The 25,619-nt window shown below is 36.9% G+C and overlaps 1 protein-coding gene across 1 annotated transcript; it reads left to right on the top strand.

The window, feature by feature from the left end:
- The first annotated feature begins 11,111 nt into the window (after positions 1–11,111).
- On the top strand, positions 11,112–12,262 carry LOC114265571 (rust resistance kinase Lr10-like). The gene is made up of 3 exons (XM_082885516.1): positions 11,112–11,331; positions 11,695–11,721; positions 11,802–12,262. The coding sequence occupies exons 1-3, from the start codon at positions 11,112–11,114 to the stop codon at positions 12,260–12,262; spliced, it is 708 nt and encodes a 235-aa protein (XP_082741642.1).
- Positions 12,263–25,619: the final 13,357 nt, after the last annotated feature.

Below are 25,619 nucleotides of genomic sequence, written 5' to 3'. Positions count from 1 at the left end.
TCCTGAAGACCCTTTGTCTGTTGATGCTCCTTTATTTGTCCATGTTTTCTGTTCAATCTCATGCCCCTTCCGGTTAGGGCAATCAACTATCCTGTGCCCCTGTTGCCCGCAAGAGAAACAAGCCCCAGTATTCCAACGACACTCACTATCCCGATGGAATCCATTACACCTAGTGCATTGTACCCGATCATTCTTCTTATCAACACTACTACCCATAGTTCCCCAACTCCTAACCGAAGAAGTGTTTTGTCTCTTAGCATATTGCCCTTCGAATTGTTAGTTTGGAAGTTGGAAGAACTAGGCCTCTTCTTATAATTCTCTTCTTTCTCTTCTTGGGCTCTAGTGAGGCCACTCTCAACCAACAAAGCCTTATTCAACACTGCTCCAAAAGTAGGTAACTCGAAAGGAACCACCTGTTGCATAATGTTCGTTCTTAGTCCACCTTCAAACTTTCGTGCTCTGCTATCCTCATCTGCTTCAAATGCTGATGCAAATTTAGACAACTTCGTAAACTTAACTTCATATTCTGCAACCGTCTTATTCCCTTGCTCTAACTTCAAAAATTCCCTCTGTTTTTGTAGACGAACACTCCTAGGGAAGTATTTCTCATTGAATGCATTCTTAAACCTTTCCCATGTATAGGGGTTGGCATCATGCTCGTGTATGCACTTCTCCATCTGCCACCAATCATTAGCTATCCCTTGTAGCATAAACGTAGCATAGGTCACCTTCTGATCATCCGTACACTAAAAAACGGGAAACAACTTTTCCATTTCTGTCAACCATTTTTCAGCCTCCAAAGGGTCTGTGGCTCCGTCAAATGCCAAGGCTATCTTCTTAAACTCAGTAATGTTACAACGTGGCCTTGGTTGTGGCCCAACACCTGGCTGCATCCGCTGTTGTTGCTCCATAAGTCTAGTCAAGTTATTCCCTATGGTGGTTTGTTGTTGCACCACCCCGGCCAACGCCTGAAGCACTTGAACCATTTCAATTGGATTGGGGATTGCAGCTTGTTCTTGTTGTCCCAACTCTTGCCCCTGATTTCCTCCGACTACTTGAGAACCACTACCATTATTAGTCACGTTCCCTCGCCGATTGTTACTACCAGTTCGTCGATTCATTTGACCCTGACGTGTATTCCTAGCCATATTTGCCAATGTCTTCTCATGTTCCATCGTAACCTAAATGCATCAATAATAAAACCTCATCTTATTCTATTCTCAAGCTCCTATAACATAAAAAAAATAAAAATAAAATAAAATTAACATTATATCAAATTATAAGCGTTCCCAATCCTACATCTACCCAATCTCACCACTATTTTATACCAGCCTTTAAAATTACAACCTGGCGCTGATACCACAAAATTGTCATGCCCCAAGCTCCGTGACAACGCCGCACACTCATTTAAGTGAGCATGCAAGGCTAAGAGTCCAACACATAACCAACAATGTAAAATACTCCAATTAAATCCTTAATTATCATAATGCTAAAATCCATGAAAATTGATTATTCTTATCATATGAAATTATCCACCAAGTCCACTAATAAAATCCATTAACAAAACAATAATCCAAGTAGTTAATTCAAAGTCCTACTCTCGGCACTCCCACATATAAAAATCCCCTGCAGCTCTACTCTTCAGAATCTGAAAAAAAAAATAAGGGTAAGCTAGAAAGCCCAGTAAATAACCAACCATCACGGCCAGCTGGATCAAGTGCAAAAAATTTTATAAATAAATCGATAACCAATAAATATAAATTTTTCTACAGTTCAATAAATGAACAATTATTTGTAAGATAGTTTCATAGCTAAAAATAAACAATGTACAACACATTTTAAATGAAAAGCCAACAAGATAATTCAAAGTAATTCATTGTTCAAATCAATGGTTCGATATTCAGATGGTTCAATGATTTGATTCACAAAACCCAAGTCTTAATGACTACGATCACTTAGCCCGTGACAAGGGTCAGAACCACACATAGGCCGGTGGTAAAGCCCCAAAAGAAACTAGTTTCTGTGCCAATAAATAACCCCCATTGGCTAGGGTCCAAATCATAGTCAGACTAGAGTGATGTTCAAAATTCAACAATACACAACTTTTAAACAAAATATTCGATATTTTCAAAATAAACATTTAGTACAATTTTCATAATAGTTCCATAAAATTTTCAAATAATTTTCATAATAATATTCGATGCTATTTTATGCTTGACCCATATTTTATTTTAAGAGAACATGGAGGCTATGAATAAATACTTATAATTTTAAACGATTCAATAGGCATAAAAAAAAAATGCACCAACAGTGATAGAGGGTTACTTACCTCAAACAGCTAAACTAATATTTCCCAAACTAATCTCAAATACTCAACTCCACCACTTCAATCGCACGAACCTAATAAATATAACCTCAAACAAATTAATATTTTTGTGTCTTTCACATATCCACAAGAACCCACTACATATATGAGATGCTTTAATATACAAGAAATATCAAATCAATTCCCTTAATTTAATAGTTAAACACACCTTATCTAATATACCAAATTCTATTGCAAAACTACACCTACATAATAATTTGCACTGTTTCCAATAACCCAAACAATTGCACATACATGTTGCTCCATGCATCCAAACTCTCAATATTTAGGTATCCACACAAATTTCCTTCCCAAAACCATCTCACTACCTATTGACCCCTGTACATAATATAATAAACAATTGATCCCTTTACATAAAGTAAACAATGGGGCAAAAATACCTCAGTCAATGGGCAAACAAGAACATTTAGTGGCTTCAATTTTCAACTGTCGTTCCTCCTAAGGATGCACTGCGCAGTCGTGATAAAAAGAAATATGGAACCCCCTTTTTCCCTCTTTTTATTTTTATATATACATATATATATATATATATATATTTAGGGTTATTAACCTAATTTCTTAAAATTACAAAATTATCCATCTCAGTAATAGAAATTATCTTGCCACCTCATAACTAATTCTTGATATTATTAAGTGACCCATATAAATTAATGTAATTACCAATCTATCCAAAAATAATAATATTCAAAACTTGGGTTTTACATTCTTCGTCTTCCTCTTGTTCTCTGTTTTTCTCTTGTTGTTGTTTCTGTTAAAACAATCTTTTGTAAACAATAAATAAATTGGAACAAAATTAAACAAATAAAATAAATAACGTACTGAAATTATTTTATCGAATCGAAGAATATTTAAAGACCAAGTTGAGTCTGTGATACTCTGTCCTTAAGACAGATTCGCCCCGCTACGGTGCATACAGTTAAGTGGCGTCTATCTTCCAGGATACAATGATCTTCACAAATTTGTAGTAGCACTCCAAACAAATTTGTCTGGCGAACTGGAACCTGTATTCTATTCTCTCTCTAATTTTTTCCTAAAACTAGAATGAAGAATAATGCAAACAGATAAAATCTGGACAGTAAGAAAAATGAAATTTTCAGACTATTTTTTTGGATTCCCAAGACTGCTGGAACAACCTTCAATTTATAGGCAAAATACCTGACTCGAATAGGTACATACAAGAAGTGAACAGGTGCAATTTAGAATTGAACAGATATTGTTTGAATTCAAACAGATTTGGTGGCAAATTCAAACAGATAACTGCTGCTGGTTCAAAACAGTAACTGCTGGGCAGTTAACCTGTTTGGAATTTTCAGGCTGAAGGAGATAAAAGTGGACATAAAATTAATTCAATTTTCGGCACAAAATTTGAATTTGATTTCATTAAAAATTGAAATAAATTTTGTCTAAAAAATTAATATTAGAACCGACCCAACCCACAACCGCGCCCGGCACGGCCGGCCGGACAGCGGCAGTGCGCGTGTGTGGTGGTTTGGGCTAAGGTTTCATTTATCCATAACTCCTTCCTTCTACAAACTTGGGGTGTCCCTTGGGGCCCAACCCAAGTATTGTAGTCTAGGGCATATATACATATACAAGCTCTCTTAAAGTTTCAATGTGGGACAACCTATTTTAAGAAACCCACATTTAATTCTTTAAATGTCCAATTCCATGAACCCGAAAACGACGTCAACTTCCCATTCACTCATAAATGGTTTTGATGAACCGTCTTCACTGTGTGACTTGCTGTGCGGCAAAGAACACGTCTCCTCTTTGGACCCACCCCAAAAGACGTTTGGGGCCCATTCAATTTTGGGCTCAAAGTTGGCCCAAAATAAGCCTTTATGAAACCAATTTTCCAACAATCCCCCACATGAATGGAATTTGACGGAGAGAAAATGCAACAACATGATCTAATTACAGAGAGTACAGAAATTGAAAATATTTTGCAAATGATAGGTAGCTTTTGGCTTTGAATTTTCCCTTGTGAGGCACTATCGGATTTACTAGCTAACTAGTGAACATGATGTCTTGAATTGTTCAGCCGTTTGTGTAAAGCAAGACAATAGAACTCACACAATATATCTCCAGACACAGTTTAGTTCTCACTATTGTGTTCATTTTGGCCCTGAACAACCTGGTCTTTCATGAGTGCTCTAGAGAATTGTAGCCCTTTACAAATCTCATAGAACCGGCCCAGTTTACACTCACATAGGTGATTCTTATGAAAAGTATCATGCCATACTTCACTAGGTTTACCTAGATGTAAGAATCATTAAAAGTATTTAACCTAAAACGCTGCAGACATCACTATTTCATCATAGAAATGGATAGGAGCTTGACTCTCCAGTGATCCTTCTGAGTCATACACAACTCGGTTGTTCCTTTGAACCTAGATCTTGGAATCTCCAGTCAACTAGGTTGGGTTGCCGTTGTGGTAACTCTTATTTAATAGGCTTAAGTCCCATTCCCCTCGATGAATTCTCAACTAACTCTTTTGTTAACCCTTTGGTTAGTGGATTCGTTATGTTGTCTTTAGACTTCACATATTCAATGGAAATAATTCCATTAGAGAGTAGTTGTCTCACGGTGTTATGTCAACGGCGAATGTGCCGTGGCTTACCGTTATACATATGACCCTGTGCTCTACCTATTGTTGATTGACTATCGTGATGTATACATATAACAGGCACCGGTTTTGGCCATATTGAAATATCTTCAAGGAAGTGGCGAAGTCATTCTGCTTCTTCCCCAGCTTTATCTAAAGCTATGAATTCTGATTCCATGGTAGACCTAGCTATGCAAGTTTGTTTAGAAGATTTCCAAGATACAACTGCCCCACCAAGAGTAAAAACATACCCACTAGTGGATTTTGAGTCTCTAGTATCCGATATCCAGTTTGCATCACAGTAACCTTCAAGTACTACTGGATATCTAGTATAATTCAGTCCAATGTTATGAGTAAATCGGAGATATCTTAGAACCCTTATAATCGTTTTCCAGTATTCTACTCCAGGATTACTTGTATATTTACTTAATTTACTTACTGCATAAGCTATATCCAGGCGAGTGCAGTTCATCAAGTACATTAAGTTTCCAATAATTTGGGCATACTCTAATTGAGAAATACTTTCCTATACATTCTTAGATAGAAACAAATTAACATCTACAGGTGTTCTAGCAAGATGATTATCATCTTTGTTAAATTTATCAAGTATTTTCTCAATGTAATGAGATTGTGACAAAGCATAACCTTATGATGTTTTGGTAATTTTCATACCAAGAATTACATTAGCAATGCTCATGTCCTTCATGTCAAAATGTTTATTCAAGATTTTCTTGGTAGTTTTAATCATGTCATTATTACTACCTATGATGAGCATATCATCCACATAAAGACATACAATGACATAACCTTTGTCTGTGTTTTTAATATAAACACATTTGTCACACTCATTAATTTTAAATCCATTTGACACCATTGCCTTGTCAAATTTCTCATGCCATAGCTTATGTGCTTGTTTTAAACCATATAATGATTTAACCAATTTACACACTTTCTTTTCTTTTCCTGGAACAAAAAACCTTTTGGTTGTTCCATGTAAATTTCTTCATCTAACTCACTATTTAAGAAAACGGTTTTCACATCCATTTGATGAATTTCTAGATTGTACAAAGACGCAATAGCAATTAGTATTCTAATGGATGATATTCTAGTAACCGGTGAGTATGTGTCAAAGTAATTTAGACCTTCTTTTTGTCTATACCATTTGACCACAAGTCTTGCCTTGTATTTGTAAATTGATCCATCTGTTTTCATTTTTCTTTTGAAAATCCACTTATATCCAAGAGGTTTACAACCTGGTGGCAAATCCACCAATTCCCAAGTGTGATTTTGCAAGATGGATTCAACTTCACTATTGACAGCTTCTTTCTATGAAGGAGCTTCAGGACTGGACATAGCATTTTTAAAAGTTAAAAGCTCATTTTCTAACAAAAAAGTTAGAAAATCTAGACCAAAAGATTTTGAGGTTCTAGCACGTTTACTACGCCTAGGTTCATCTTCCTCATCTTGATCTATCTCTTGCTCTTGATCTTGTTCTTGATCATTACTAGTAATAGCATCAAAAGATCTTTTATTATTACTAGTCTCTTGTCTAGTTTTATTTGGAAACACCTGTTCAAAGAAAGATGCATTCCGAGATTCAATAATAATATTTACATGCATTTCGGAATGTTCTAATTTATAAATCAAAAACTGATATGCACTACTATTCTTAGCATAACCAATGAAAATGCAATCAACAGTTTTAGGATCTATCTTAGTCTTTTTAGGACTAAGAATAACCACTTTAGCCAAACACCCCCACGCTTTTAAGTATTTGTAGGATGACACTCTTCCATGCCACAATTCATAAGGTGTTTGATTTATTTTCTTTTGGGGTACTTTATTTAAAATATAATTAGCACAAAGTATTGCTTCCTCTCACAAGTTTTGAGGTAATCCAGAACTTATTAACATGGCATTCATCATTACTTTTAAAGTCCTATTTTTCCTTTCAGCAATTCCATTTTGCTGAGGTGAGTAAGGAGCGGAGGTTTGATGAATTATTCCCCGTTCTTTACAAAACTCACCGAAAGGTGATTCATATTCACCACCTCTATCACTTTTTTCGTTTTTTGATTTTCTTACCAAGTTAATTTCAACTTCATTCTTATATTGAATGAAAGTTTCCAAAGCTTCATCCTTGGTTTGAATTAAATAAACATAACTATATCTAGTATAATCATCTATAAAAGTGATAAAATACTTTTTCCCACCTCTTGTTTGAATTGATTTAAAATCACAAATATCACTATGAATTAATTCAAGTGATTCCGTACTTCTTTCAATTGAATGAAAAGGAGTTTTGGATAATTTTCCCTCAATGCAAATTTCATATTTATGATTTGAATCAATGCCAAATTTAGGTAAACATTCCATATTAATTAATCTATGCAGAGATTCATAATTAACATGTCCAAGTCTACCATGCCATAAATTTGAAGACTCGGGCAAGTAAGAAGAAGATATATTTTTATTAATAACTGAGGGTACAATGGTCATTACATTCATCTTGAAAAGGCCATCAGACATGTAACCTTTTCCTACATACATCCCATTCTTAGTAAGTACAAATTTATCACTCTCAAACACTAGCCTAAACCCATTCTTACTCAACAAAGATCCAGAAACAAGATTCTTGCAAATGTCCGGTACATACAACACATTGTTGAGAGTGAGTTCCTTTCCAGATGTCATTTTCAGAACAATCTTCCCTTGTCCTTCAACTTTGAAAGTTGAGGAGTTGCCCATAAAAAGTTGTTCACCGTTGTCCACTGTAGAATAAGATGTGAACATCTTTTGTCGGCACAAATGTGGCGAGTAGCACCAGTGTCCACCCACCATTCTTTAGGATTTCCGACAAGATTTGCCTCGGAAACAACTGCAAAAAGATTGATGTCATCTACACCATTGGAAATATTGTCTACTTCGGTCATATGGGCTTGAGCAGGCTTCTTGCTTGTTCTTCTTCTGCTTCTGCTTTTGCCTTTGCTACAACAATCTTTGCTCGTTGTCCCTCTTTGTCACAGATGTAACATTTGCCATTAAACTTGTACTTTTTATTTTTTCCCTATTTAGAGCCTTGTGATAAACTTTCTCCAGAAAACTTCCGTTTCTTTGCTTTTGGAGCATGTTCCACTACATTTGCCTTAGACTCTATAAGATGCTTACTAGCCTGCTTTTTAGAATTGAGGTTGTCCTCCTCAATCCTCAAACGCACAATCAATTCTTCCAAAGACATTTCTTTGCGCTTGTGTTTGAGGTAGTTCTTGAATTCCTTCCAACCTTGTGGTAAGTTCTCAATTAAGGTTGTAACTTGGAAGGGTTCACTAAGAGACATGCCTTCTGCGTGAATGTTATGCATAATGAGTTGGAGATCTTGAACTTGGTTGATCACAGTCTTAGAATCAATCATCACAAAGTCCAGGAATTTGCCAACCACAAATTTTTTTTGAGCTGGCATCTTCCATTTTGTACTTTTTCTCCAAAGACTCCCAAAGTTCCTTTGCTGTCTTGATAGGACAGTAGACATTGTATAATGTGTTGTCAAGTACATTCAAGATGTAGTTCTGGCAAAGGAAATTAACATGTTTCCAGACATCGACCGCAGCAACCACTTGCCGGTCGGTTTCATCCTCTTTAAAAAAAGGAGCATCCTCACGGAGAAAACGAGCCAGGTTCAAAGTTGTAAGATAGAACAACATTTTATGTTGCCATCTTTTAAAATTAGTTCCTGAGAACTTCTCTGCCTTCTCATCGTGATTTACCGATACTGTCACAACAGGAGAGGGGGTTGGTGCAATTGCTGCCACCACACTAGTACTTGTTTGGGCATTAGTTTCAGTAGCCATGAATTCTAAATTATAAAACAAAATTATAATTAGAATTTATACTACACAAAAAATTAATCCAAATTCACAGAATTAAATTCTGTAAAAATAAAAGAAACAAGAATGTAATTTTTTATTTTTCACTTAATTTGAAAATAAAATAAAATTTTATTTAACCAAATTAATTCCACACAGAAAATTAAATTTCTGTAACACTTCAATAATTAAAAAAACTAAAATAGAATTTTTAATTAATGAACTCTCAGAAAATAATTTCTGAAAAAAAAAATTAATTTCTAACACAATTTCACAAATAAATATTCTGAATTGTTAATGACACCAGTATATTACTACTAGTTGTCAAAGAAAATAGACAGTATATTGCTACTATCTGTCAAACAGTATATTACTACTATTTGTTTTCCAACCAGAATATTAGTTTGTAAAATCACAGAAAATAATTTTTGTAAGAAGAAGAAAGAAGAAAGAAGAAAGAAGGAAGAAGAAAGGAAATAAACGAAAAATTCTGTAAACAAAATAATTTGAACTTGTCTTAAGATTGTTGGAACAATCTTCTGTGTACAATAAATAAATTGAAACAAAATCAAACAAATAAAATAAATAACGTACCAAAATTATTTTACTGAACCGAAGAATATTTAAAGGCCAAGTCGAGTGTGTGCCACTCTGTCCTTAAGACAGATTCGCCTCGCTACGGTGCTTACAGTTAAGTGGCGTATATCTCCTAGGATACAATGATCTTTACAAATTTGTAGTAGCACTCCAAACAAATTTGTCCAGTGAACTAGAACTTGTGTTCTATACTCTCTCTAATTTTTTCCTAAAACTAGAATGAAGAATAATGCAAATGGATAAAATCTAGACAGTAAGAAAAAGGAAATTTCAGACTATTTTTTTGGATTCCCAAGACTGCTGGAACAACCTTCAATTTAAAGGCAAAATACCTGACCCGAACAGGTACATACAAGAAGTGAACAGGTACAATTTAGAATTGAATAAATACTGTTTGAATTCAAACAGATCTGGTGGTAGATTCAAACAGATAACTGCTGCTGGTTCAAAACAGTAACTGCTGGGCAGTTAACCTGTTTGGAATTTTCGGGCTAAATGAGATAAAAGTGGACATAAAATTAATTCAATTTTCGGCACAAAATTTGAATCTGATTTCATTAAAAATTGAAATAAATTTTGTCCAAAAAATTAATAGTAGAGCCGACCCGATCCATAACCCATACCCATGCCCGGACGGACGGGCGGCGGCGGTGCGTGCGCGGGCATGTGGTGGCTTGGGCTAAGGTTTCATTTGTCCATAACTCCTCCTTTCTACAAACTTGGGGTGCCCTTTGGAGCCCAACCCAAGTATTGTACTCTAGAGCTTATATACATATACAGCCTCTCTTAAAATTTCAATGTGGAATAACCCATTTCAAGGAAACCCACATTTAATTCTTTAAATGTCCAATTCCATGAACCCAAAAATGACGTCAACTTTCCATTCACTCATAAATGATTTTGACGAACTATCTTCACTGTGTGACTTGCCATGCGGCAAGGAACACGTCATCTCTTCGGACCCACCCCAAAAGACGTTTGGGGCCCATTCAATTTTGGGATTAAAGTTGGCCCAAAATAAGCCTTTATAAAACCAATTTTCCAACAGTTTTAGCTCCAAGCAGTAGTATTGGCTGCAGGATTTCTTGGAGTTGGAGGAGAACCACAACCACAACCACAACCACGACCACGAGATTTAGATGAATGCGCGGTGACACGTAGGTGTGGAGATGACAGCCCAAACATCCGGTTCCCATTCTAGCTGAAGGACCATCAACCAAATCACTATGGGTATCCTAGAATTAAACTATCCTGCTCCCTAGCCAAACATACCCTGCTTGAGCTCCTATTTTTTGGGACTGCCAAGGTATTCGTCATGGTAATCAATTACAGAGACCAGTTGTTATATATATATGACCCAATTGGTTGTTTTCTCGAACAACTTCTGCTAAATCTAAACAACAATTTAGCGGCCTCTCCCTTCAAATTTTCACCACTTTACGGAAGTAAGTTTAGCCTTTTCAGTTGTCCCTCCTCAACAAACCAAACCTATCCTTTGGAATGGTATGATACAGAATATGCATATAATAGATATTCATCGTTTCCAATCACAAATAATAGCCATAACAGCAGCCAAGGCCAAGTGGTCTATGCGGTACCTGATGATTTTTTAATCCAGCAGTCCCTATTATCTTGCAGAAAGTTAAATACCGTAACATCAATGGATCCTTCTCCATATGGTTTTCTCGTCTGTCGATTGAGTTGGTTCAAGCCCATATGTGGGAGTTGTGAAAAAATGGTCAAGTGTTGTAGATTGAGGAGGAGGAATAACAATAGCAGCGAAAAACATAATGAAACTGAATGTTCTCACAGTAATATTCCTAACCCTAACCCACCATCAACTACTACGGATGCTCCTCCACCTGGAAAACAAGCTGCAAGTACTCCTTCGTCCCTCTACTACTAGTTTCCCCCTTGTTTTACTTTCAGTATCAAGGATTTTGGATAGAGATTTGAAAAAGAAAAATAAAAAAATTTAGGTTATATTTCATTCACATCTTCCTCACCTTTCTCATTTTAATTTCCAAAATCATGATCCAAACAGAGTCCTAAGAGTCACATCGGCCTACAAATTAATTAGGCGATTTTCACTGTCATGTGACTCATTGGAGTAACCATCAGATCTCTCCACAAACTATGGCACTTCTTGACAAATGAAAGAGCTTTCATCCTGAAAACCTATAGCAAATAAATCATATAATTTTATGAATGACTAACTGTTTGATCTAGTTTGTCTTTTACAGGTGAAACAAAAAGCCAAGTTCTTAAAGGTGAATTTTCTATATGCTTCTTCCCTTGATTTTTCTAGAGAAGGAGTCTTCCCTCCTAATTTGGTTGTTTAAATTTGCAGGTGTGATCCCTTTCGGCTTGTTTCTTCTTCTTGTAGTTATGGTAACAATATATCTTGTCCACAGATCAAATAAATCAAAGAAAGAGGATCAAACAAAAATTGAAAGATTTTTGGAGTATTACAGAGCTCTCAAGCCTACAAGATACACTTATGCAGAGATTAAGAAAATTACTGATAATTTTAATGAAAAACTAGGCCAAGGAGGTTATGGAACAGTGTACAAGGGAAAGTTTTCCAATGATATTCACATTGCAACCAAGATCCTCAACGATGTCAAGGGCAATGGGGATGACTTCATCAATGACGTTGGAATAATAGGCAGAATTCACCACATCAACGTGGTTCGCTTGGTCGGATACTGTGCTGATGGGTTTAAAAGAGCTCTCGTTTGTGAGTACTTGCCAAATGATTTGCTAGAGAAGTTTATATCATCCAATCAGGAAAAATGTTCACTTGGTTAGGGTGTGATCAATGAATCCTTTATTTCGATATTAAACCTCATAACATTCTGTTGGACCACATCTTTAATCCTAAGATTTATGATTTTGGTCTAGCCAAGCTATGTTCGAAAGAACAAAGTACTGTATCCATGACTGCTCCTAGGGGCACCGTAAGCTATATTGCACCTGAAGTGTTCTCTAGGAACTTTGGGAATGCAACATACAAATTAGATGTCTACAGTTTTGGAATGTTGTTGTTTGAAATGGTTGGAGGGAGGAAGAATACCCATGTTACAACACAGAATACCAACGAAGTTTACTTCCCTGAATGGATCTATGACCGCTTAAATCATGAACAGGGGATTGTGGTTGAGGAAGATGGAGATGATAAGATTGTGAAGAAAATAACAATTGTGGGACTTTGGTGCATTCAGTTGTACCCAAGAGACCGGCCTTCGATGAAAGTTGTGGTTTAAATGCTAGAAGGAGATGGAGACACTCTGGCCATGATCCCCAATCCATTTACCACCACAAATCCCAGAACTGCTACAGGTGGAAAGTCTTTTGACAGCAAGTTAGAAGTCATTTCTGAATATGAGTGAGATAATAAAATTAGTATTGCTCATGTATTGTTTTAATCAGTTTTGTATATATGGTAAAAATCTTGTTTCAATTAATCAGAATAGGAACGATTGTGTGATCATCTATCTATGAGAATATATTCGTATATACTAGGCATTGTATATATTAGGCATGATTGTGATGACTGTATTTCTATTTTTTGGTCCCATTCTTGTATTTCCTTTTTTGGTTAGTTGTTGGGGTTATATAAACTAGTCTTGATGTAATTGATATATAAGTTGAATATACAAAAATATTTAGTGACTTACATGGTATCAGAGCTAGGGTTTCATTCGAACTCATTGGTCGAAGCCTTCCTTGTGTTGCAAAGGTTTTCTATGTGGTTCTTCAAAGCCACAACAGACTTCTGATTACTGGTCTGAAGTCGCGACATCTCTGGTCAAGTCGCGACCTTCTGATTTTACCTTGCGCAAGCCTGTTCGCTCCTTTGTTGTCGGCTTTGCGAGTTCCTCTGGTTTGCGATCTTTCTCTCTCTCTCTCGTCTCGGCTTCAGGTTCTCTCTGACTCTCTTTGTTTGATATTCGTGTTTGGATTGGGTCACCCCGTCGTCTCTCTGTTTGATATTTGTGTTCTGGGTTAGTGTAACCTAACTGGTTTTATTATATTTCATTAAGGTTCTTTATAATTTTTCATAATATTATCACCATGTCAGACGACAAAAGTCAATCTATAAATTACAAACTTACTGGAGCAAATTATGTTTATTGGTCCACTGTTATGAAAAATTTCTTGCTTGGTCAAAAAAAATGGAGATATGTTTCTGGTTCTGTATCTCGTCCATCAGATCCCAAAATGGATGAATATCAAGCTACTTGTGACACTTGGGATTGTGATAATGCCCAAGTTTTAACTTGGTTTCATAATGCTGTGGATGATCGCATTGGGATGATGTTCTCCAAGTTTACTACTGCCAAGGAGGTTTGGGACTATTTATAGGGGGTTTATCAGCAGTCCAACTTTGCCAATCGGTATGAGTTGGAAATTGCTATTCAAAATGCTTGTCAGCGAGATCGTTCTATTCAGGATTTCTATATTGAGATGACGGAACTTTGGGATCAACTTGCTCTTATGAAACCGTCTAGTCTTAAGGTACTAGATACCTATCTGCAGTTTCGGGAAGAGGGTCGTTTGGTGCAATTTTTAACGGCTCTCTTCCCGCAGTATGAGGCTATCCATAGTGGCATCCTTCATTGGTCGCCTTTTCCATCTGTGGATGCTATTGTTCGCGAGATCCTCTTCGATGAAACCCGTCTTAAGACGTCCAGTTAGACTTTATCTCCATCTGTCTTCTTGGCTCCTACTCAGCCTTCTCTGTTATCGGCCCCACCACCTCATCAGTTTCAGGGCCATGCGAAGCCCAAGAAGGGGCCACTAGCTTCTGATGAGTGTGCTTTTTGCCATTAGAAGTCCCAAGAAGGGACGTCAGTCTGCTCAGTCTTCTCAGCCACCTCAGACATAGCATCAACCTCTTGTTGCTTATACTGCCTCTGCTCCGGCTTCTGATCCTGACTTGGCTTCCTTAAGTGCCTAGATTGCTCAGTTTTAGCATCTCCTGTCCACCTCTCAGTCATCTTCATTTGCCTTTTCTCTTACCTCTCTTCATTCAGGTTTGCTTGGGTCCTGTTCAGGTATTCCTTCCTTTATCCAGTTTTTTGATTTTGGTGCCTCTCATCATATGACTCCTCACTTTTCCTTACTCCAAAATTGTATCCCCCCTCCATTTCCTATTACTATTAATACTGCTAAGAGTATCTCCAACGGTGAACTATTTTTTTCATCAAATCTGAGGAAAAAAAAAGGCTATTTCTTCAATCTGATACGAGTTGCTCCAACGGTGAACACTGTTACTTGCATTAAATGCCTAGGGACGTCCGGTGGGATGACCGGTCAGACGATCGGCCGGTTGACCGGTTACCCCACTGATTTTTTTTCCCCCTCCATTTCGGTTTCTGATTTTGTTTCCCATTTCTTTTTTCCCTTTTCTTTCTACAGGGCCACTGCCACCATCACGCTGCAGATCGCTCCTTATATTGGCAACTTCTATGAAATCTGCACCTCCATTTCTGTTAATCTTGAATTTATTTATTTATTTTTTAATTCTCAGTTGTCCACTAGAAGGAAGCAGTTGCTCAATGAATTTTTACCCGACGATGTCTGTCCTCTTGGAGTCCAGATCATGAACATTCTATGAGCAATATATCGATTTAATTCAAATGACCATAAATCTATGGAGGAGGTAACTACTGTGGATCACCTCCAAAAATTTGCCACTTGAAATTGACGATTTAGATTTGATTATTTTCATATTTAATATACAAGCTGCTCCAGTTTTTCTTACAGATAATGATGCTCTTCCAGATTCGTTTGACAATCAAGCCAAGCAAATCTCAGAGGCCATCAAAACCTCTGATCTATTGAGTGCCAACCAACTTCTAGAATCAATATGTAATCAATACACGTTTCATTATTGTGTTGCTGTGTTACTGCTTCAGGAGCTTGGCATTTTTTGTACACAAGGGACGGCCGATGGGACAATCGGTGAGATGTCTAGCTTGTTGTCCAGTGGGACCCACCTCTAACGTAAACGCACAGTGTTTTAGTGAAATCTGCCAAGCTCCTCAGTTTGGTGAAATTTTTGGGCGGTTCTCATTTTGATATTAGTTTGATGAAACTGTTAGAGCCAAAAAAGTTATTTTTTTCACCAAATTCAAATTTGGTGATGGTTTTGTTTAACCGTTGGAGATAGTCTAATGGGTCTGGTATGTCTGTCCTATCTATTGGATATGTCTTACCCTCTCCCATGTCTACTGTTACTATTCCCTCTGTTCTTTATGTTCCTCAACTATCTGTTAGCTTGCTTTCTATTAGTCAGCTTGATGTTTCTGGTTTTGATGTTATCTTTTCTTCTTCTGTCTATTGTGTGTAGGATCGGGTGTCCAAGAAGCAGATTGGGACCAGCTGTATAGTTGGAGATCTCTATGTGGTGGAAAGCCTACGTCTACCTCCCCTGTTGCACTTTTATCTTTTCAGTTAGATTCTCAGTTGAGTCAACCAAAAAAGGAAATACAAGAATGAGACCAAAAAAAGGAAATACATTCATCACAATTATGCTTAATATATACAATGCCTAATATATACGAATATATTCTCACACCCTCACTCAAACTCAAGGTGTTTTAGTCGAAAACACAGAGAGTTTGGCAAGAAGAAACTGAAAACGAGCAGTGGTGTGAGTCTTAGTGAAGAAGTCAGCAAGCTGTAGAGCCGAAGGAACAAAAGGAAGTGAGATAGAGCCAGACTGGAGGTGCTGACGGACGAAGTGACAATCAATCTCAATGTGCTTCATTTGTTCATGGAAAATAATGTTGTGGGCAATCTAAATAGCACTTCGGTTGTCACAGTAGAGAGAGGTCAGAGAGGACTGAGGAACGCCCAAGTCAGAGAGGAGACAACGAAGCCAGATAACCTCAGCAATAGCATGAGCCATAGCATGGTACTCAGCTTCGGTAGTAGAACTGGTAACAACGGTTTGTTTCTTGCTTTTCCAAGAAATCAAGGAATCACCAAGAAATAGACAGAAACCAGAAGTGGACTTACGATCAATCACATCACCAGCCCAATCAGCATCAACATAAGCCATCAAATCCAGGGAAGAAGTAGAAGACAATAACAAGTCTTGGAGGATAGTACCGCGAAGATAGCGAAGAATCTGAACCAAAGCAGCCCAATGCGGAGACCAAGGAGTAGAAACGAACTGGCTAATCACATGAACAACATAGGCAAGATCAGGGCGAGTAACTGTCAGATAGACTAAGCAGCCCACAAGCTCGTGATACAAAGTAGGATCATCCAGGGAGACACCATAAGTAGTGTTAAGCTTCACATTAAGCTCAATGGGGGTATCATAAATCTTAGTGTTAGTAAGACTGGCACGGTGAATAATCTCATTGGCATATTTGGCCTGAGACAGAAAGTAGCCCTTGGGAGAAGAAGCGACTTCAATACCAACAAAATACCGCAATGGTCCCAGATTCTTCATTTCGAAGGTGCGGAAGAGATCTTGCTTGACCTTAGAGATAACAGAAGATTCAGAACCAGTGATGATCATCTCATCCACATAGAGTAGGAGAGCAACAAAACCAGCCGAGGTATGTCTTAGAAACAAAGTAGAGTCAGAAGCAGAAGGATGAGACCCAAGCTCGGTAATAGTAGTCTGAAAGCGATCATACCATGCACGAGGATATTGTTTCAAACCATACACAGCACGCCAAAGATTACAAACTTGCCCAGAGAAGTGGAGAAGGTCAGGGGGAGGACGCATGTAGACCTCCTCAGTGAGATGAACGTCAAGAAAAACATTCTTTACGTCCATCCGATAGAGAGGCCAATGTCAAATAGCAGTAACAGAAATCAAGGTACGAACAGTAGTCATCTTGGCAACAAGGGCAAATGTCTCCTCATAATCAATACTATACTCCCGTGAGAAACCCTAGGCAACGAAGAGAACTTTGTAGCGCTTGAGAGAGCCATCAAAATGAGTCTTGAGTTTATAGACCCATTTGCAACCAACCAGATTCTTGCCAGTAGGCAAAGGAACCAAATCCTAAGGGTTTCTCACAGGAGTATAGTATTGATTATGAGGAAACAGTTGCCCTTGTTGCCAAAATGACTACTGTTCGTACTTTGATTTCTGTTGTTGCTGTTCGACATTGGCCTCTCTATCAGATGGACGTAAAGAATGCTTTTCTTAACAGTCATCTCACTGAGGAGGTCTATATGCGTCCTTCCCCTGGCCTTCTCCACTCCTTTGGGCAGGTTTGTCATCTTTGGCATGCTCTGTATGGTTTGAAACAATCTCCTCGTGCTTGGTATGATCGCTTTCAGACTGCTGTTACTGAGCTTGGGTTTCATCCTTCTTCTTCTGACTCTACTTTGTTTCTAAGACATACCTCGGCTGGTTTTGTTGCTCTCCTACTCTATGTGGATGATATGATCATCATTGGCTCTGAATCTTCTGCTATCTCTAAGGTCAACCAAGATCTCTTCCGCACTTTCGAAATGAAGGATCTGGGACCATTGCGGTATTTTCTTGGTATTGAAGTCGCTTCTTGTCCCAAGGCTACTTTCTGTCTTAGGCCAAATATGCCAATGAGATTATTCACTGTGCCAGTCTTACTGACACTAAGATTTATGATACCCCCATTGAGCTTAATGTGAAGCTTAACACTATTGATGGTATCCCCTTGGATGATCCTACTTTGCATCGCAAGCTTGTGGGCTGCATAGTCTATCTGACAGTTACTTGCTCTGATCTTGCCTATGTTGTTCATGTGGCTAGCCAGTTCGTTTATACTCCCCACTCTCCGCATTGGGCTGCTTTGGTTCGGATTCTTCGCTATTTTCGCGGTATTATCCTCCAAGGCTTGTTGTTGTCTTCTACTTCTTCCTTGGATTTGGTGGCTTATGTTGATACTGATTGGGCTAGTGATGTGACTAATTGTAAATCCATTTATGATTTTTGTCTGTTTCTTGGTGATTCCTTGATTTCTTGGAAAAGCAAGAAACAAACTGTTGTTGCCTGTTCTACTGCTGAAGCTAAGTACCGTGCTATGGCTCATGCTATTGCTGAGGTTGTCTGGCTTCGTTGTCTCCTCTCTGACTTGGTAGTTCCTCAGTCCTCTCCGACCTCTCTTTACTGTGACAACCGAAGTGCTATTTAGATTGCCCACAACATTGTTTTCCATGAACGAACAAAGCACATTGAGATTGATTGTCACTTTGTCCGTCAGCACCTCCAGTCTGCCTCTATCTCGTTTCCTTTTGTTCTTTCGGCTTTACAGCTTGCTGACTTCTTCACCAAGACTCACACCACTGTTTGTTTTCGGTTTCTTCTTGCCAAACTCTCCGTGTTTTCGACTAAAACACCTTGAGTTTGAGTGGGGGTGTGGGAATATATTCGTATATATTAGGCATTGTATATATTAGGCATGATTGTAATGACTGTATTTCCTTTTTTTGGTCCCATTCTTGTATTTCCTTTTTTGATTATTTGTTAGGATTATATAAACTAGTCTTGATGTAATTGATATACAAGTTGAATATACATAAATATTCAAAAACTTACACTATCTACTCTTACATCTTATCAAATAATACATTTGGTGTACCAGTTTTCAAATAGTTTTGCTTGCATTTGCTATTATTGTAAAAGGAGTTATCCAACAACTAATTCTCACAAAAACAAAAACAAAAACCTTTCTAGCTGTACATCTCAGACCATGACTAACCATTATACAATCTTCGAACAAGAATTGTCTTACTTATAAACATAGAATGAAACACTGAAACAAACAAAAAATTAGATTGATCATTAGATTAATGCATAAAGAGGTTCACCATGGCACTTCTTTTCTTCCAACCCTTCTCAGACTTTCCTTACTAATGTCAATGATCTAGTTGTGCTTAGTCCAAAAGGCCAGCCACAGCATACTCTCTCATCACTAATATTTATTTTAAGATTTTGTTTAGGGCCAAAAAAAACTCAGGACTAGTGGTCCTAAATGTGTGCCAGAGTGTTCAATCAGTTTTTAGATTTTTTTTTTTAAAAAAACTCCAATACACTTTGAACATAATATTTCATATTATTTAAGTTTGGACAAAATAACTTGAAAATCAATAATAAAATAAAACTAATAGAGATTTATAAGTATTAATCTATATTCAAAGTTTAGAAATAAATGTTATATTTATAAGTTTTGAATGAATATTATTCATATATAAATAAAATAAATAATACATATGTAAAATTATATACTTTATATGTATCCCTAATGTATTGTGTCCCTGATTGTTCGTGTCAGGTCGCTTGTCATATTTCTGTGATTAATATTTCCGTCATCACTAAATTTGCCTCGGCTCGGGAACTTGGGTACGAGAGGGGAAGGTCCTGAAATGAGTACCCCCGCTCGCCCGAACAAATCATGATATGTTCGGATAAGAACACATGAATATTATTCAATAAAGTTAGCTAATAATCGGATAAGAACACATGTGTTTATAAAACAACATATCATGATTAGTAGAGGCACACACAAGTATAGACTAAGATTGCGAGAATTGGAACAACTCAATTCATGTTTGCTTTCAAAAATGGTTTGAAAATGCCACCCTCAAGTGGGCTAAAGCGCGGATTTGCCATCAAACATGATGGGCTTAAAATATGATGATTTGCCACTTCGCAAAGTGGGCTTAAAACTCGCATTTATCCAATTGTCCCAATTCAAGCAATAAAGCCGTCATCACAGGCATTCATGCAGTTTATCATTTAAGTAAATAGCCTCATGGCAAGCATGCTAAATATGGAAACACTCACACTTATGCAAGTATGCTAAAGTGTAAAACGTACAGTGTACTTCGAGCCAAAACAAAAGCTAGTTAGAAATATGCATGATCCTAACCATACAAAATGCCTAATGCAACACATGCAAAAAATGAAACTAATAGGCTCGGCTACCTAATCATGGTATTTGCAACACTTTGATAGTATGTTTTAAAACACGTATTCAAGAAAGTGTATTGAAATTGCGATGCAGTTTGAATGATGCGCCGAGCCTCGGTGCATGCAAGACAAATGAATGATGCAAATACACAAGTATAAGGTATGCTAATCAAAATGTGCCATAATCTAACCATTGAAAGCAGGTAAATAAAAGGGAGAAAGACGTGGGGTTAGAAGACATGCACACACACACGCACGCTTCTTACAACATTGTGCCCTCTCGAAGGAGGGTCCGAATAAATAAGCTAAGCTAATCTAAGCTAAGTTAATTATTACAAAACAACTAATTAACTATTCTAAGCTAATTAATTATTACAAACCAGATTGAATCTAATAATTAGCTATGCTAATTAGTTAAAGCAATAAAATGGCTTCGCGGGTGAGGGATACATGCATGCTCGGTTGGCTTCTTCCCGAAAAATCCACCGCCTTGCCTTTGGATGCCTCTGTTTGCACTTTGCTTTGATCTCCGAACCTTACACCAATCAACAGACTACCTTGGCTCCAAAACAGGAACACTTTAAACAACTTTTCAACTGGTGGCCGGTCGGCTACCATAGATGGCTGTCGGCCACTACCACTGGCCAGTCGACCACTATTGGTGGTTGTCGGCCACCCTTTCTCTAGAATTCTCTTTTTTGCTGCAATGGAGAGCAAACAGAGGCAAAGCAGTGTATTCTTCAAGGAATGTGTGTACTGCCACCTCCTTATCATGTCTCAAGCTCAAAGGAGTATGGCACTTGGCTCTCAAGCCACCAATCAAGCACTTTCATGCATGATGACCAAAGAACCAAACTTGTACAAGCTTAGTGAATGCGCACATAAGACTCAAATGGCCACCACCCTATCATGCATGATCAAGGATGACGGCGACTAAGAAATGTGATACGCTTTATCACTTTGAGTATGAAATGTCCCACTTTTCTTGTGTTTGGATTAATGTCCGATCCAAACACATGCAATCCAAACAACATGCTTATCTTGCTCAAGTTTTACTTGATCCAATTTTATTTACACATTTTAAATTATGAAGCCATTCTTTAGTTGGTTAAGTCCAATGTGAAAGTCCTCTGATAAGAGAGGGGTCAACCAAAGGATGGTTTAAGACATGAGTGAGTTCATGCCTTTGGCTAGGAGGAACCCTCAAAGAGAGTTAAAGCCATTGAGCACAATCTTTATCTCAAGCTTAAACACAACCCTAAGGCTAACCAACCCTCAAAACAAATAGAAAAATGAAGAAATGAGGGGGGTTGCAGAATTTCAGTGCTGAAATGACATGACAAATAATGCTAAAACATGCAAGCAACACATGCATAACATGTTAAGGGCCAACAACATTGAAACTAGTGAAGAACACGACACTAGAGGCATGCAATATCAAACTCAAATGGCCAAACTAGCTCTGGACAGAGCTAAATCATGTCAAAACAATGACTACAACATGCTGAAATGGCAGCATAAATGGCAAGAAAAGCATGCTCACTTGTTGGCTCACAAATAAGACACAAAGCACAACTCTCAAAAGCCATGAAAGAGTGAAACATGTGAAAGTGTGACTGAGGTATATGTGCTGAAATCACATGCAAAACAATGCTACATCATGTAATCAACTCAAGCAAAGCATATTAGAGGCCTTCAAACACAAAGCTAGCGAAGCCAACTACACTATAGCCATGCAAAGCAAAGCACATATGACCAAGACCACTCAAAATAGAGTTAAAGCATGTCAAAACATTGACAAAAATGTGCTGGAGTTAAGCTAACACAAGCTAGAACAATAGGCTAAATCATCAAATATGCTAGCTTAGTAAGCATGATTGCACTACAAGCACAAAAAGCAAGCAACAAGTGACCTAACTAGCCAAAAATAGAGTTAAAGAAGGTCAAAATAAAGCTAAAAACATGCTTGAACTAAGCTACAAAAAGGTAGAAAAGCGTGCTCACATCTTAAACCACCAACACATGTAAACAAGATACAAGGAGGAGAGACCACCCCCTCCTATTTTGGACCTCAAAACTAACTTTTTACCACTGATATTCCCCTATAATTCAGTGGTTAAATGGCCAAGAAAAGAGTGTTTTAAAAGCTTTGAAAGATGGCTCAAAAGGCTTTGCAAGCCAAAGAGCAAAGGGATGAAACCACCCCCTAACCAAACAAGACTCAAACCACCATTTTAAGACCTTAAAAATAGAGGTATTTAGTTGAAAACTAGGCCAACAACAGCATGCAAAGGTGGCCAAGTAATGAATTAAAACAAAGCTTTAAAAAAGGGGATAAGGCTTTACCCTTGAAGCACAGCAGCAAACAGGTCTTCTTCTGAGCCAAAACCAGCTTTAGGTGCTCCAAACAAGCCTTAAGGAACCTCAGCTCCAAGATAGGGATATTTGATCAAGGGTCTCTTTGTAAATATTTATAGAAAACTCACTTTCAAGCACAAAATATATATATATAGAGAGAGAATTCTAGAGAGAGAGAGAGAGAGAGAGAATTTTTGCTCACAAAATTTCTGAACTCTCAAAATGGGGGAGAGACCCCCCATTATCTAGAAAAACAAGCCAAAAGCTTGGCTTTATCCTTCCATACACGTGTATGGAGGATACACTTAGTGATCAACAGCTGGCACCAACTGGCAAATAAATATCTGAAAAAGGAGAAAAATGGCCGTTGACCATCATTAGTGGTCGACCGGTCACACATGTGGCTGATCGGCCACCACTGATGGCCGGCAGGCACAAGCCATGGCCGATGGACACTGGGGATGGCCGACAAGCCACCCTCTCCACCAGATTCAAAGCAACAAGCTCTTGGTCCACAATCAAGCATAAAACAGACAATATGAGAGGCTCCAAGACAAGGCGCTCAGCCGAGACCTTAAGAGACTCAAAACGAACACGAGCGAGCACAATCACCGGGTGTTCAAACGATGACGTTCAAGTCTTGAGGACGGTCAAAAATGGGGTGTCTACAATCCTCATTCTCTTTTAATTCATATTTTCTATATTTTAAGTTTGTGTTTTTAACTATGAGTAGCTAAGCATGTTGCTAAGGTAATAATGAGTGAAGCCACAAGAAGTGTTTGATGTTTGCTAACTATTTTTCATGGTTTTAATGTAAGGTTTTATTTTATTTGGTTGGTTATTTTATTTGGATTTATTTTTATTTTTATTTTGTATAATTCTTTGATTTATTGTTTACTTTGGGTACAATGAATGCTTAGAATTCCATATGCATTAAATTATTAGTTTTGACATGTTGAGCCAATCAAGTTTTTATGAAATCATCTTTTGAAAAATACTGTTCATGAACTAAATTGTTAAACTTTCCAATTTAGATCAACTTTTTTATGAATCTCAATTGAGTTATAAAAAGAATTGTTAGCAAACGCCATTGATTTGTTTTGAGTGGATCCCTTAACCTTACTCCCATTAAAACTTTCATTTACAACTATCTATGACCAAAATCAAACTCCATTTCGAATCAAAATTTCATAAATTCTTTGGACTTGCACAATAAATCCCTGTGGAAATAACTTTGGGACTTCCAAGAATTACTATGCTTGACGATGACATTTTCCTAAACTTGGAAACTCAATTACAGTGAATAATAAAAACTGACAAGCACCTAATAAAGTGTCTCAATCTCAAGAAAATACATTGATAAAAAAAAAAAAAAAAACCTCAAGAAAATACAGCAATGTAAGGATTTCAGTCTTCATAGCAAACTTCTTAACAAATTAGTGAATGGTCTTTACAAAAAATGTGGTTGCAGGACAGAGTAGTGTTTTCCCATTTTAAGGTCCCCAACAATTTTAGGGCAAATAACATAACATGACATGATTTTGAGGAAAAATAAGTATAAAAAATAGTAAACATTATAAATATTAATAATTAAAATTATAAATATTTCACGAAGTTGTAATAATTTTTAAAGATTACTCATGAACAGTTACTCCCGCCTTATTTGTTTGAACAACTAAGTAAGTAGGTCACATGTTGTCGTTTGATTTTTAAATTAACTTTTTGGTGGGGGTCTAAAAAACCCTACTTAAGACATGGTTTATCAAAAAAAATAAAAAAATAAAAAAAATAAAAAGCAAACAAGTGCTTATACAACTTTCCAGAAAAATTAGAAGGGAAAAAGAATAATTGGCTAAACATTTATTTTTTAAGAGCTTTTAGGCTGGAACTTTAAGAATTGATCTTTGTTGGTTATAAAGTCATGCATATAGCACTTATTTGGTGTTTGAGCCAAAAATGATTCGGCAAGTATAATTCATGGCATCTTTGTCTTTTATCTATATTTTATGCTAAAATCTTTTAAAAACTACAAAATTTCATTTTTAATAAAATAAAATTTAAAAAAAATTATTTAAAATCTTGATATCTTTCAAACAATATTCAATGTTGAGTGTAAAATTTTTGAAAAAAATGTCACGTTCTTTTCTTGTTCTTGTTCTTGTTCTTGTTCTTCTTTTATTTTATTTTTCATTTTTTTTATTTTTATTTTTTTAATGTTTACAATTTTGAAAGTGGATATAACCATTTTTTAATTTGAAAGTGGACAGATATATCATTTTCTCTTTTTATTTTATTTTATTTTTTTGATTAGGAAGTGCCAAATGTATTTAAGAATTAAAAAAAAAATTAGATAAGCTTAATTATCTATGCATACTTAACTCTCTTATTTCGAACATGTGTTAAAATTTCATACTTAACATGAATCTTATTTAAAATAGCTAAATATAAACTTAAATTATAAGATTTTAAAATTTCAATACAAAATAAACATATAGACAAAACCTAGCATTAAAGACTATTAAAAAGTGCTTTTAGTATGCCAAGCGGTGCTTAAATTTACATTAAAAAAAGAAGCAACAATAGGACTACAGACCAAGCCTACAGGACTACAGACCAATCAGCCTCATAAATTCTACTTACAATAAACTCTCTAAAGTTTTTGCTAATAGGCTGAAAAAGTGTTACCAGCAGCGATTGGTCTTTTTGGGGAGGAGATGCATCATGGATGGGGTCTTGATCGCCAATGAAGTGGTGGATTGGTGGAGAAAATCCAGAAACAAACTGAATTGGAATTTTTTGTTGCATATGCTTTCAAATGTTGGTTTTGGTCCCAAGTGGGTCAACTAGATTAGAACTTGCATTAACTCTGCTAGAGTATCT

Source organism: Camellia sinensis, chromosome 8, assembly GCF_055761805.1.
Source record: "Camellia sinensis isolate YWXY chromosome 8, ASM5576180v1, whole genome shotgun sequence".
Classification (NCBI taxonomy): Eukaryota; Viridiplantae; Streptophyta; class Magnoliopsida; order Ericales; family Theaceae; genus Camellia; species Camellia sinensis.
The sequence above is the reverse complement of the archived record's forward strand: the minus strand, read 5'-3'. Positions and strand labels throughout refer to the sequence as shown.